Source organism: Lygodium microphyllum, chromosome 5 (assembly GCF_053477565.2).
Source record: "Lygodium microphyllum isolate KBCC chromosome 5, Lygodium_microphyllum_v1.1.10, whole genome shotgun sequence".
Lineage (NCBI taxonomy): Eukaryota > Viridiplantae > Streptophyta > Polypodiopsida > Schizaeales > Lygodiaceae > Lygodium > Lygodium microphyllum.
In genome coordinates, this window is record NC_141139.1 from 95,417,009 (window position 1) to 95,430,322 (window position 13,314).

Consider the following 13,314-nt stretch of genomic DNA (forward strand, 5'->3'; position numbering starts at 1 on the left):
GATGTGGAAGCAGAGAAGACCCCCCATGGAATGTACACTTTAGAAGAGGGGTATTCTATTTTTAGGCAAAATATTGTATATCCCCAACAATGTGGAATTAAAGAAACTCATCCTACATGAGATACATGACGGCAAGATTGGAGGCCACAAAGGGCAAAGCAAAACCTTGGAGGCCCTTAGGAAGCAGTTCTTTTGGCCGAACATGAAGGAAGAAGTGATAGACTACATCAAAACTTGCCCCACTTGCCAAATGGTCAAAGCACCCAGATCAAGACCAGCCGGACTACTACAACCATTACCAGTACCCAACCGCCCATGGGATGTCATCAGCATGGACTTCATTGTGGAACTACCGGAGTCCCATGGGTACACAATCATCTTTGTAGTGGTGGACTATTTTTCCAAATAGGCCCACTTCATCCCGGCCAAACCACCACTCAATGCCAAGGAGGTAGCACGCCTCTTCTTCACACATGTATTCAAATTGCACGGCTTACCACTGGCCATTGTATCAGATAGAGATGGAAGATTCATGAGCGACATGTGGAAGGAACTCTTCAAGGCTCTGGAAACCCAACTGAGATTCTCATCATCCTTCCACCCGGGGACAGATGGACAGACAGAACGAGTCAACCAAGGCATCGAAGATTACCTCCGCAGCTATGCTAGAGTGGATCAGAAAGATTGGGCCTTGTACCTTGATGTCTTGGAATTTCACTATAATAGCTCCATCCACTCGGCTACAGGGTACACTCCCTTTGAGTTAGCTACAGGAAAAGAAGTCATCACACCACTGGCCTTAGCATCCGGAGCGGCCAAAGCGGAGGATCAAGATGCAGAAGAATTCTTGAAGAAATGGAGAGATCGCAATGCAGCAGCTAAGCAAAGTCTCGAGCGGAGCAAGATAACAATGACAGAGCAAGCAAACAAGAAGAGAAAGGCTGTACTATTCGCCAAAGGAGACATGGTCCTAGTGAGCTCTAAGAATATGTCACTTCCCAAAAACATGACCCCAAAGTTCAATCACCACTACTATGGACCCTACCGAATCACTCAAGTGCTGAATGAAGTCACCTACAAGCTGGACCTGCCAGACAGTGTTTGTGTTCATAATGCATTTCATGCTCGTCTTCTGCGCAGGACCTATCCCGACAACCAATGGGGACGGCGCGTACCAATGCTCCATTCCAATGGTCCCTTCGAAGTAGAAGCATTCCTCCGACGCTGGGAACAAAGAGGCTTCCCCGAATACCTCACCAAGTGGCGCGGGCGTCCACTCAAGGAGGCCACTTGGATCTCAGAAGCGGAGGCCCGTGAACGCGGAAAGGATGCCTTCGCCCTTTGGCTCGAGGAGAACCCCCCTGCTCCTTCTACCGACCCTTGAGCCGCCTCCACACTCCAACAAATAATGTGGCTCTCAATCATAGACCTCGAATGTGCCTCCACTCCTTAAATGTAATCGAGTCGAGGGTGGACTCACATGGTAGCAATCATCACAAATAACTCCATCAAAAAGGAAAAAGCCCCAATGTCTTAGTGCGGCAGACACTGGCCAGTCTGATAGTATAGACTGTGTTAAGACCCCGCGGTCCCTTTAGACCGGCAGACACTGACCAGCTTGCTAGGAAAGCTGCGTTAAGACCCCAGATGAGTCAAATAACAAACGCTACCCTTAGATGCTGAGGTCAGCAATCCAGTAAGTGGGGGTGAGTGTAAGGGCTTTGTAGCTATACCATGCCGTTGCTACCGATTGCACCTATATAGGGAGTAGTAGTGACTCAAAGCCCTGCCTTGTTTCCACTCTACGTGTGATTCCCTATACCCAGTGGTGAACCCTCTTATGTGCGGCATCACGAGGGTGTAGTCCTGGGATGTGTCTATGTTGTCCCGCTTTTGGATTGAATAATACAAGAGTATACCTTGAGCTCATATCGTGTTACCTTTCTGTGCCGTGTTGAGTGCGTAACAAGTGCAGGTTTATCACACCCCCCCCCCCCCCCCCCCCCCAAAAAAAAAAAGGAATTTGGGTGTGGAGGGGCTCTAAAGGACTTGCTATTATATTTTGGACTTAATACTTATTACTTGAGATCCTTGCTTACCCAACATGTAAAGCAAAGTGAGGCCAGCTAGTAGTAGCCTAGTGAGTGTTAGCAGACGATTTCCCACTATAATTCACAAGTTGTGGATTATGACAACTACATGAGAGGGAGCCTTGGAAGTTGGAGGCTGGACCATACGTAGCGCATGGGGGAAGAGGGCTGGTGGGCCCTGGCGTGTTCATTTGAAAAAGTGAATCCGAATCGAGTCAATCCCACCGTTAACGTACGTTTTTTACCTCTCCTGGTTTCCCATCGTAGACTAGAGCCAGCCAGAGTACAGATCCGTGTTACCTCTCTCTATCTGTGCCTCCTCAGCCCTGCGTGTACGGATAGCCATGGCAGCTCCCACAGCTGGGCAAGTAATAACTTGCAAAGGTTTGTCAGTGAGTGAGCGAGAGTGTGTTTGTGTGTTCTTACATATTGATGATATACAGAATGCCTGATCAACACTGTATGCTCCTCTCATCTGATTGATTGGTGAACTCTCAACAGCTGCTGTGGCATGGAAGCCCAAGGAGCCTCTGCTAATACAAGACATCCAAGTGGACCCCCCTGGGCCCGGCGAAATCCGCATCAGAATCACTCACACCTCCCTCTGCCACACCGACATCTTCATGTGGGAGAATGAGGTAACACCAAACACACTGAGAATCCATCCATTGGCTGGAAGTCTGAGCCTCTTTGTTACTGTGATTTCTAGCATCTGGTCTGCTGCCACACTTTGATCTGGGGCGTTGTCTTTCATGTGGGCAGGGTCTGTACCCACGCATTTTCGGTCATGAAGCTGCAGGGTAAGCAGTCTTTCTGAGCTCTCCTGGCACCACACAATGCTGCACCGCAGTGCGTGTTGGCGCATGCGCACACATCCCTTGTACTTTGCACTCTGCATTTGGATGTGTTTACTTACTGTACCTGCTGGACATTCAGCTTAAATTAACAATGAATTTTAGCCAATTTCCCATGATAATTCTCTCGTTGTGAATTTCAACAACATCATAGGATTCTCCGAGGAAGGGACTGCATGCCTAGCCAGGTGCCTCCCCAGCAGAAGCTCATGATGTTGAACAGTACAGGGAAAAACAAGGGAATAGAGCCCTTTTTCCCACAATGTGGGAAAATGTCAAAAACTTATTGCGATTGTTCAATTTTCTAGTACACCATTATTCTAGCACATTTTTATGTGTACATACACAGACACATACACCATGTTCAGTTCCTTGCTACTACCATAGCCTTTTAGCTTGTTAATACACAATCACTCCCGCCACCAACTCTGGTCTGCTGCATTCTCCATAGTCCCTGTCTCTCCTTTGGAAGTTCATGCCAAACTTATATGCAGGATTGTCGAGAGTGCGGGCGAGGGTGTGACAAATGTAAAGGTGGGAGACCATGTCATCCCTGTGTTTGTAGGCCAGTGCCAAGAATGTAGACAGTGCCAATCTCAGAAGACAAACCTGTGTGCAAAGCTATGGACAGTTCCCCCTGGAGGCATCATGATACGGGATGGAAAGACCCGCTTCTCTGTGCAGGGACAGCCAATTTACCACTTCATGAATGTCTCCAGCTTCAGTGAATACACAGTTGTGGATTCTCGCTGCGTGGTCAGGATCGACCCCAAGGTTCCATTGGATTATGCCTGCCTATTTGGCTGTGGAGTTCCCACAGGTTGGTTATCTTAACGTGGGAAAACTAAAGCTACTCACACGCAAATTTAAATTTCAGAAAGCCATTGTTTATTATCCTCATCCAATTAAGTTAGATTTTCTAGGAAAACCATTATCGGTGCAATTGTTTGCAGGTGCATGTTTGTTTGGGTTACTGAGTCTCGCCACTTATTTACATTCTAGAATACATGGTCAGGTACTTCATTTAGGGTATAGAAACTCACTCTAGCTATCGCTGTGATGTGTGATCATAAACATGATGCCTTGAATATGGAGGCCTGCAGCAGCTGCAAGTGGTTAATCTGCCATCTCTTCTACAAGTAGTCTGGATCCATTGACAATCTTGTATGGGAATATGGATCCTGTATGAATTCAAGGATTGTGCCAGGGCATGTCTTTGCCTTACCAATCCAACTGATAGGTTTCATACTCTCGAGCATTTGATGGCCCAAATGACCCACTTGGTCTATATCTTTCAGCAGATTATAGCTCAAGAATGGGAAGAAAAGTGCTACATTTTCCCTTACTGTTGGTATGCTGGTCCTAAATGTGTAGGAGTCGGAGCTGCATGGAACTGTGCCAAGGTGGAGAAAGGATCAACTGCGGTCATATTTGGGCTGGGCGCAGTGGGATTAGCTGTAAGTATGCAAGTTGAAAAGAATCACTTTAGCCTGGATTTGGGTTTTGTTTCAGCTTCTCTTTTTCAGAAACTGGTAGGATAACTCTGGAATGTGCCAGATTTCAGACATACCAGTGTTTCTGTGCCTGGATTACTGTGCAATGCAGGTAGCAGAAGGCGCCCGGATAGCTGGGGCTGCACGCATCATCGGTGTTGATATCAACCCAAGGAAGTTTGAGCTAGGTATTGATCCACACACTTATTTAGAGAAGATAATCACCCTCTTATTCAAAGAAGAGAAGGTTTGATAGGGCAACAGGGAATGTGTTTTGATGGACACAAGAACTGATCATTGAAAGCAATTTTTGCCTGAAAGGAGAAGCTCCTGAAATCAGTTTACAGTTCAGTGGAAGTTTTAGACAAATTGCTACATTGTGAATCACAACAACATCATGAGTTTCTGCGAGGGAGGAACCCCATACCTGCTAGGTGCAATTGGGGAAGGAAGGGTGTGGGGAGGGGCAGTCCCCCTGGCCCCAACCACACCTAGCTAGGTATGCGGTGCCTCCCGAGCACAAGCTCGCCGCCCCCAACCACACTGAGCTAGGTATGCAGTGCCTCCTGAGCAGAAGCTCATGATGTTGAACACTATTGGGAAAAATGATAGGGAAAAGAGCCCCTTTACCCACATGGGAAAATGTCAAAAAGCCTCTTCTTGTGTGTATTTTCAAAAGCAGTGTCTGATTTTGGGTGGCTATTGATGTCTTACATTACAGCCAAGGAGTTTGGTGTAACCGAATGCATAAACCCGAGGGACTACGAGCAACCCATCGAGGAGGTACATGAATATTTAATCTGAGGGTTAATCGGGTGTGGCTGAGAGCAGTCATTAGGAGCTCAATTACTCTCTCTCTCTCTCTCTCTCTCTCTCTCTCTCTCTCTCTGTCTGTGTCAAAATTCTATCATATCAGGTGTTGAAGGGGCTAACGGATGGGGGTGCTGATTACTGCTTCGAGTGTGTGGGTGGTGTGGATCTAATGCTCTCGGCCTTTGAAAGTTGTCATCGCGTGAGCTCTCTCTCTCTCTCCCTCCCTCTCGGATAGATAAATGTGTTTAGTTCTTTCTTAAGCTATAGCCCCCATTTAACTTATAAAACAATCGTATTTAACTTAAGCTATAACCTCCATTTAACTTATTAAATAACCGACTATTGGTTGAGAGAGAGAGAGAGAGAGAGAGAGAGAACTCTTACAAGTCCACAAAGCAAAGCTTCATACTCATAGATAGGACTATTGAATATGAAACTACAGACCTAGTGCCTTTGCCAAACCTTTGACCCTATAGAATTCTTGGTGTTGTTCAAGGTGTTCATCCCTTCACATGTGCACACAACACACAACATAACATGGTTTCACACATAGAGGATGATAAATAACTAGCAATAATGCCACGAAAGCCCTTCAACTAAATAAGAATTCATATTTTAAATTCCCTTTAACAATATGTTTGAGTATTTTTGCATGGAGTTTGTTTCTTCGGGTTAAAATTCTTCATTGATGTAGGGTTGGGGTAAGACAATTCTGGTTGGTGTGGCACCATTACATATGATGTTATGCGTTCATCCAATGAAATTGTTCGAAGGAAAACAAATAAGAGGTACAATATTTGGTGATGTTAAAAGGGATGAAATAACAACACTTGTGGAGAAGTATATGGATAAGGTAAGCCCAAGGAGTCAATGCCTTTTATAGCAACGATTGTAAATAGTTGATTAATTTAGCATTGCTAGAAAAATCTACTAACGACCACTTACAATTTTTGTTCATTGACTTCTTGGTGGTTCATTGCATGAAGACTTTAAAGGTGGAGAAGTTTGTAACACATAGGCTACCTTTTGAGAAGATAAATGATGCCTTCGCACTCCTCAAGAATGGAGAAAGTCTTCGATCTGTTATGCAGATGTGAGATCTATCATAGTAATCTCACCCTACCTTTCCTTCAGGCACATGGTGTATTTTCTTGTTTTTTTTTTTTCACTCTTGACTTGAAAACAAAGTAGCATTGATTCATTTGAGTACAAGAAGATGAGCTATACAAATTAATAAATTGCTTATGAATGTTACTTGGTTTGTTTGATGACATTTTTGGAGAATTCCTCAACATGTGGCTTGCTTAGAAAAATGCAAAAGCATGGCAACAAATCCTCATTCTACCCTTGTATTCAATTGCAAGTGGAAAGCAATGCAAAATGATGGCAATAGTATAGTTATGGCAATTTTGACAACATAAAGAAGCTTCAAATGTCTATGACAAAGTTAGAGACTATATGACTTTGACACTTGTATATTGCAATGCCATGTATGAAGTTCTCTTCAAAATGGTTGAAGTTTTTATGCTTTCCATAATTTTAAGTCATACACATTGTGGAAGTATTTACTTGCTCAAATGAAGCTTAAGCATTGTGTATTGCTTTGTGCCCATCCTTAAAAGAACCATTTCATTGAGCATGGTTTCCACCATTTACTTATTTCCTCATCTCAAATATAAGTCGATTGAGGTGCATGCTAAGTTGGCCAAGTCATCTTCACTATGAGTTTAGCACAATTTCTTCCACTAATCACCACCACTACTAGTAGACCTTATTGGTGATAGTAAGGTCAAACTTGAAAAGGTGAAAATCAACCCCAATATTAAGTCTATCAATGGTGCGCAGATCGGTCGCAGATAGCTCACGTGGTGAATCCCGGAAGGTCCCCAAGAACAAAGTACTCTACTTTTTAGCACAAAAACCCATGTAAAAAAAAGCACGACATGAGGCAAGAGACAAATTGGGTTCAATCTCTCCCATGCCTTGTGTGAGCGCTTCACAAAGCATGTATTTAATGTATATTTCCAATCTTCATGCTCAATAATAGTCCAATTACAAAAATATGACAAGCTTTTAGCTTTTGAGTTTGCTTTCTACCAAAAATAAGAAAATAAAGCTAATGGACGGTGCCCATAGAGTCTGGCACGCCCAATCTCAATGTCCAAATAGAAATAACATATCCAGGCGCATAAGCGCATACAAAATAATAATAAATAATCAATGTCTCTATAGACATAACAAAATATAGGCGTGGCACCTATCAAAATATAGTCCAAATGTCGAAAACCCGCTAGACTCCAATGCTTTCCTCCGCCACTGCTGCTATCTCTACACATCAACTGAAGCATTCACAATCGTTAGTAAAATAACACAATTAAACCGACAAAAGTGAATACCTAGCAGTCTTCAGCTACATAAATAAATCAACTGGTTAGAAATAAATCCTAACCTTAATTTATTACGAGTGCGCACTCTAAGCTCATAAACGTTTATTAATTTAATATGCATTTTGCGGAATCACCCGCTATGGAATCACCCATGTACACACTAAATTAATGAAACGCCCGAAAAGGACAGGCGTCCCCATCAACTTCTCGCACAAAGAATCCTCTTTGCGTATGAGCCCCGTTCATCTAAGTTTACGGAATCCACCGTAAAACCTCACGGAATCCACCGTGAAATATGCCTCCTGGCATCATACCCCCGGGGTGGGATAGCAATTGACCTCAATTGCTATTAGCTCAATGTGGAGCTAACAGAGTGGGGAAAGCATTTAAGTCTCTAGCGTGCATCCATTGGGCTTCCTCTACAGGATGGTTCTTAAATTTTACTAGATATCTAGAATACCTTCGGCCAGTTCTAGTGGTCATGTAGTCAGTGTCTATAATGGCTTCTGGTTCAAGTATTTCAGTCTCTTCTTCTAGTAAAGGTGGGTTTTCATAGACAGGGTGGATAGGTATAAAAATAATTTCAATAATTTGTTAAAATGTTCAATAGTGAAAATGCACACACACACACATACACATGCGCGCGCGCGTTCGTTAGCTGGTTTTTGTTTGGTCATTTAAGTCATTAGTGGTGTTTTTTAGCTATGCATTATACACCTCATGTTGATTTAGCTTTCAACAGCGTGGAACATATCATGAGAGATGTGAAGGGAGGCTGGTTGCTTTGCTACATATATTTATTTTGAGTGAAACTATTCATAATTCTGCGACTGGAGAGCAATCAACAAAGAAAGATGGAGATCCGGCATTATGGCGCGTGATCCTCCTAACCCTAGATAAAAGGTGGAAAGCGAGGATAAAGTGCTTTAGTTAAGTGTCATTGCTTATGACGTTATTGCTGTAGCCTCAAGGAGGTTTGGCCATTGCTTCAACCTTCTTGAATTCCTGCAGATTCGGGTCGTTCACGCACACGCACGCACGCACGTGCGCACGCGCGCACGCACACACACACGCACACACACACACACACACACACACACACACACACACACACACACACACACACTTTTTGCAACAATTCCCTCACTCTTTTCCCAATTATATTCATTGCTCTTTCACATAAAGTCTATTTTACACTAAAGTCTTTCCTAGTAGTCTTGGTATCATTGCCAAAGAGAAATTGAGAGCCAAGCTCATGGGAGGAGTATCTGCATCAATGAGTTTGCAAGTTGGAAGTAGAGAACATTGTTTTGAAAGACTCATTTGCCAAAGTGCTTATGTGCTTTGTTAAAATAAAAGAAAAGCTAGCAAGAGAAGTGGCTAACCAATAAAAAGATTGAAGATGAAGACAAGAAAATAACAACCCAAGTACATGAGGAAGTACAGAAGGAAATTGAAACAAGAAGGGAGGTAGATAAAAAATTACAACAGGAAATCAGAACAAAGATCAACAAGGTAAGACAAACATGACATTTTTAGTAGTTAATGGAGCTTTATTGCAAAAGAAGATTACATTACGTGCACGTTTAGGAGACCACTCTATAAGGGATGGTATGAAGACACATGAGGAACTATTTGGCGAAGAGCACCATGCATGTTTAGAGACATAAATGCTAGAGATCAAACTAAGGTCAATATTAGAAGAAAAAATGTTCAAGTGGATGGTACCATGGCAAGTCATCAAGTGAGGAAAGAATCAAGAAACTTTGGAGTTTGGAAACATGGAAAATAAAGTTGAAGTATTAAAGTAATCAAAATGTTTTAAGGGAACCAAACTATGGATAATAGAGGAACTTACACTAATACAATTGAAAGTGCAACGAAGTGAAATTGCCAAGATGAAGACAATTAGAAAGGAGGAAAAATGGGTAGTTTCTTGAGCCAAGAGAATCATCATGGAGGAGTTCAAAAAGACTAAATTATAAGTTACTTTTAGGTAAAATTGGCAATTTATCAAGGTGGCAAAGTCATCATAGAGGTGTTAAGAAAGCCTACACATTAAATTAAGTTACTTTTGGATCATGATGTGCTAGTAACTTTGATAGCTCTAGTAGTTGATTTCCTTTTTTGTGCTTTTTGTGCCAATGGCTCCTCAAATCAAGATTCTAACTAAAAACTTTGATTTGTGCCTCTTTGTCCTATTTGCCTTTTGAAGCATCTAAAAGAGCATTAGTATAACTTTCTTCTTCTTGTTCTTCTTAGAAGCTCTGTGTGTGTGTGTGTGTGTGTGTGTGTGTGTGTGTGTGTGTGTGTGTGTGCGTGCGTGCACGTGCACATGCGTGCGCACACACTCTCATTGATTTGGGGGTGAGAATATTATTAATGCATATCTTAAAGTTTCATTAATATTGTACATAATAAAAATTTGAACACATTATTATTTTATATAATAAATATTTTTACTTGTTTATATATTAATAATCATTAATATATGAAATATCATTTAATATAAATGTATGTATTGTATATAAAGGAAAAATTTTAAATCATGTCTTTTCTCTATAAAAAATAATTTTACTAAATCTCTTGCTCAAAGTACCAAAAGATTTCTTGAAGCTAAAGATGCTCTCTCTCTCTCTCTCTCTCTCTCTCTCTCTCACATAGTCATAAAGATCATATCAGGTTTCAAAGGGGCTGATGATGGGGGTGTTGATTACTCCTTTGAGTGTGTGGGTGGTGTGCATCTAATACTCTCGGCCTTTGAAAGTTGTTACGATGTGAGCTCGCTCTCTCTCTTTCTCTCTCTCTCATACACACACAAATTCACACACACTCTCGCTTGGATAGATAAATGTGTCTGGTTCATTCTTGAGGTATAACCCTTATTGAAAGTATTAAAAAAACCACATTGAACTCAAGTTATAATCTCTTGGTTGGTTGAGAGAGAGAGAGAGAGAGAGAGGACTCTTGCAAGTTCACAAAGCAAAGCTTTATAGATAGGACGATTAAGTATAGAAGTACAAAGCTAGTGCCTATACCAAAACTGTGTCCCCTACTAAATGCTTAGTGTTGTTGAAGGTGTTCATCCCTTCACATGTGCACACAATACCTAACATAATGTGATTTCACACACAAAGGATGATAAATGACTAGGAATGGTGCTGTAGAAGCCTTCAATGAAATAAGAATTCATTCTTTAAATTCTCTTTAGCAATGTGTTTGAGTATTTATGCATGGAGTTTGTCTCTTATGGTTAAAATGTTTCATTGATAGGGTTGGGACAAGACAATTCTGGTTGGTGTGTCACCGTTACATCCAATGTTATGTGTTAATCCTAAGAAATTGTTCGAAGGAAAAAAAATAAGAGATACAATATTTAGTGATGCAAAAATGGATGAAATATTGACACTTGTGGAGAAGTATACACATAAGGTAAGCCCTGTACACTACGAGGTGGTGGGTGCCCATAAGTGTCACTTCATTCTTTATTCTTTTAGTGACTATTGAATAAGGAAAGGCCGATCACACATTGTGATTGTTGGAGTTTCCACATATGGTGTCTCTCTCTCTTGTTCGATTGCTCCATCTACCATTGCTCTTACTTTGCTCTTGCTTCTGCTTTTGTGCTTCCACTCAGGCTCTACCTTTCAATTGATATTAGAGCCAACCATTCAAGGAGCTTCTTTATCCTTTGCTTTAGCTTGAATTTAAAGCTTCAACTCAAGGTTTCAAGGCAGCCTCTTTCTTTCTCTCGAGGTATGCATTGAGTCTTTTCTTCTTCTAGCTTGTTCCAACTTGCTCCACACTTATTGAAAAGCTTCCCAAGGTTTAACTAAGCATTGTTGAGTGCTTATTGAGCTAATAAGCACCCATTTTATCCATTTTGAGTGGACACAGAGCATGATGTAGAAGTTGTGTACAACTATGGCAACTTGATTGTGGGAGCTTCTCGCTCAATTGCTAAGATCCATGGACCGCTTATTGCTTCAAGTGTTTCAAGGCAAGTGCAATGGGTGGCTAGTTTTGGGCCACACACACACACAAGAATGAGCTTCTTCATTCACTTTTCACCTTTTATACAAGTCCTAATCCCTTTCGGACACCCATCCCTTTTTTACATGACTTACCATTTTAGCCTAGGTCCTCTTTCCCTATTCCATTTCTATTTACATTGTTCCTTCACCCATGACCGTCTACATTCACAAATTGCACAGGAAGGAGCTTGGAGCTCTTTTACAAAGATTTAGAGTGCGCTTTATATTTAAAATATGCCTTTTCTCTTTTGCACTTGCCCTGAACTTTTAAGCTTGCCCTTGCACTTTTGGTCTTTTTCCTCTTATTTCTTGAGTCAGACTCCCTTTTTCCACTTTGCCCTGCATCTTTTTAATTCTCTTTTTGCTTTCTTTGCACTAGGGTTAATATTACTCCCCTCCTAGTCGAGTGCCACTCCTATGGCACTTGCTAACACTTCTTGATGAGGGTTTGGGTGGTTGAATGGTTGCCATGTGGGCCAACAATGGGGCTTCATGGTGGCTAGACACGGAGAAGAAGCATTACAAAATGGATGTAGGGCTATGGACGCCAAGAGTAGATTAAGTGGGTGACGGGGACCTCCGAAGTCGATGGTTGGTCACGAATCATCAAATGTACTTGAAAAAGAAAAGGAAGTGTACTACTTGGGGGTGTGTCTACCTTATTGTGTTATGCATGGTGTTCGTGCCAGTGAAACTGGGAGTTGAATCAAACCTCGGGAAAGCTTATGGTCTTGTCCCATACTTGAGGACCTAGTCTGTGTACAAAGGGAGTTGTGCTATGGGTGCGACTTATGGAGACAGGTCTAGGCGAGTGCAAACTCCCTAGATGTGTCTTGGGGGGTGGGAGGGCTAAGGGGTTAGGCATGGAGCTAGTCGACTGAGGCCACCGCGACATATCTAGCTTGAGAATCCCTAGGTACAGTGTTTATGGTACTCTAATATTACATGAGAAAGCTATTTGTTCCATTTGTGTTGCTTTGAGTGGGTCTTTTCTTTGTTTTTTTTAAAAAAAAAGCTACATTGGGGGGTACACTAAACCTCCTCATGATGCTGTTCAGTAGTTATATTTTTGGGGGGCCTAAGAGATTTGCTAAGGAATGCATGGATTTGCATGTAGACCTTTTGGTTAATCCTTACATTGAGAGGGGTAGTAGAGAGGAAAGGATGATTACATTTTGAGAACCTATCGTCAGTCATATCTTCCAAAGGCTCATGCAAAAAGATGGCAAGAGAGCGACCCTTAACATTAGGCATATCATTGCACAGTTGTCTATACCTGCATTGATATCAAAATAGAGGGGTGGCAGGTGCTCTTCTTAGGCTTCTGGTTTTTGTTTTAGTAGAAGTCACAAGAAGTGGAGGTAATTACAAGTGGTAATGAAAGCAGGGTCGAGGCATGCCATGAACTCATCCAAAAAGTGGGCAATGGAGGGTTGTGATCCAAAGGTCTAGGCATTCTTCAGAAGTGGTGGCATTGGCATTGTAGATCAAAGGGAAGTCGTACTACCTGCCATGCTTCCCCTAGTCAAAATCCACATCGTGGTGCCTTGGGTAAGCCATGTAGGTGGGGTCATCCCTTTTGTATGGTACGTGTTGCAAAAAGCCATCCATGCCTCAAAATTGGTGTCCCAGATCTTCCGATG

At 42.2% G+C, this 13,314-nt stretch overlaps 1 protein-coding gene across 1 annotated transcript; it reads left to right on the plus strand.

The window, feature by feature from the left end:
* Positions 1 to 2,312: 2,312 nt before the first annotated feature.
* Positions 2,313 to 6,777, plus strand: LOC148036159 (alcohol dehydrogenase class-3-like). The gene is made up of 10 exons (XM_087678176.1): positions 2,313 to 2,474; positions 2,592 to 2,728; positions 2,853 to 2,890; positions 3,439 to 3,764; positions 4,319 to 4,401; positions 4,550 to 4,625; positions 5,159 to 5,220; positions 5,354 to 5,449; positions 5,945 to 6,103; positions 6,237 to 6,777. Exons 1-10 carry the CDS (start codon positions 2,435 to 2,437, stop codon positions 6,345 to 6,347), a joined length of 1,128 nt encoding a protein of 375 aa, XP_087534302.1. The 5' UTR covers positions 2,313 to 2,434; the 3' UTR covers positions 6,348 to 6,777.
* Positions 6,778 to 13,314: the final 6,537 nt, after the last annotated feature.

Coding starts and splice junctions, on each gene's coding strand:
- LOC148036159 (XM_087678176.1), top strand. CDS start 2,435: ATGGCAGCTCCCACAGCTGGGCAAGTAATAACTTGCAAAG. Junction 2,475..2,591: donor GCAAGTAATAACTTGCAAAG/GTTTGTCAGTGA, acceptor AACTCTCAACAG/CTGCTGTGGCATGGAAGCCC. Junction 5,221..5,353: donor ACGAGCAACCCATCGAGGAG/GTACATGAATAT, acceptor CTATCATATCAG/GTGTTGAAGGGGCTAACGGA.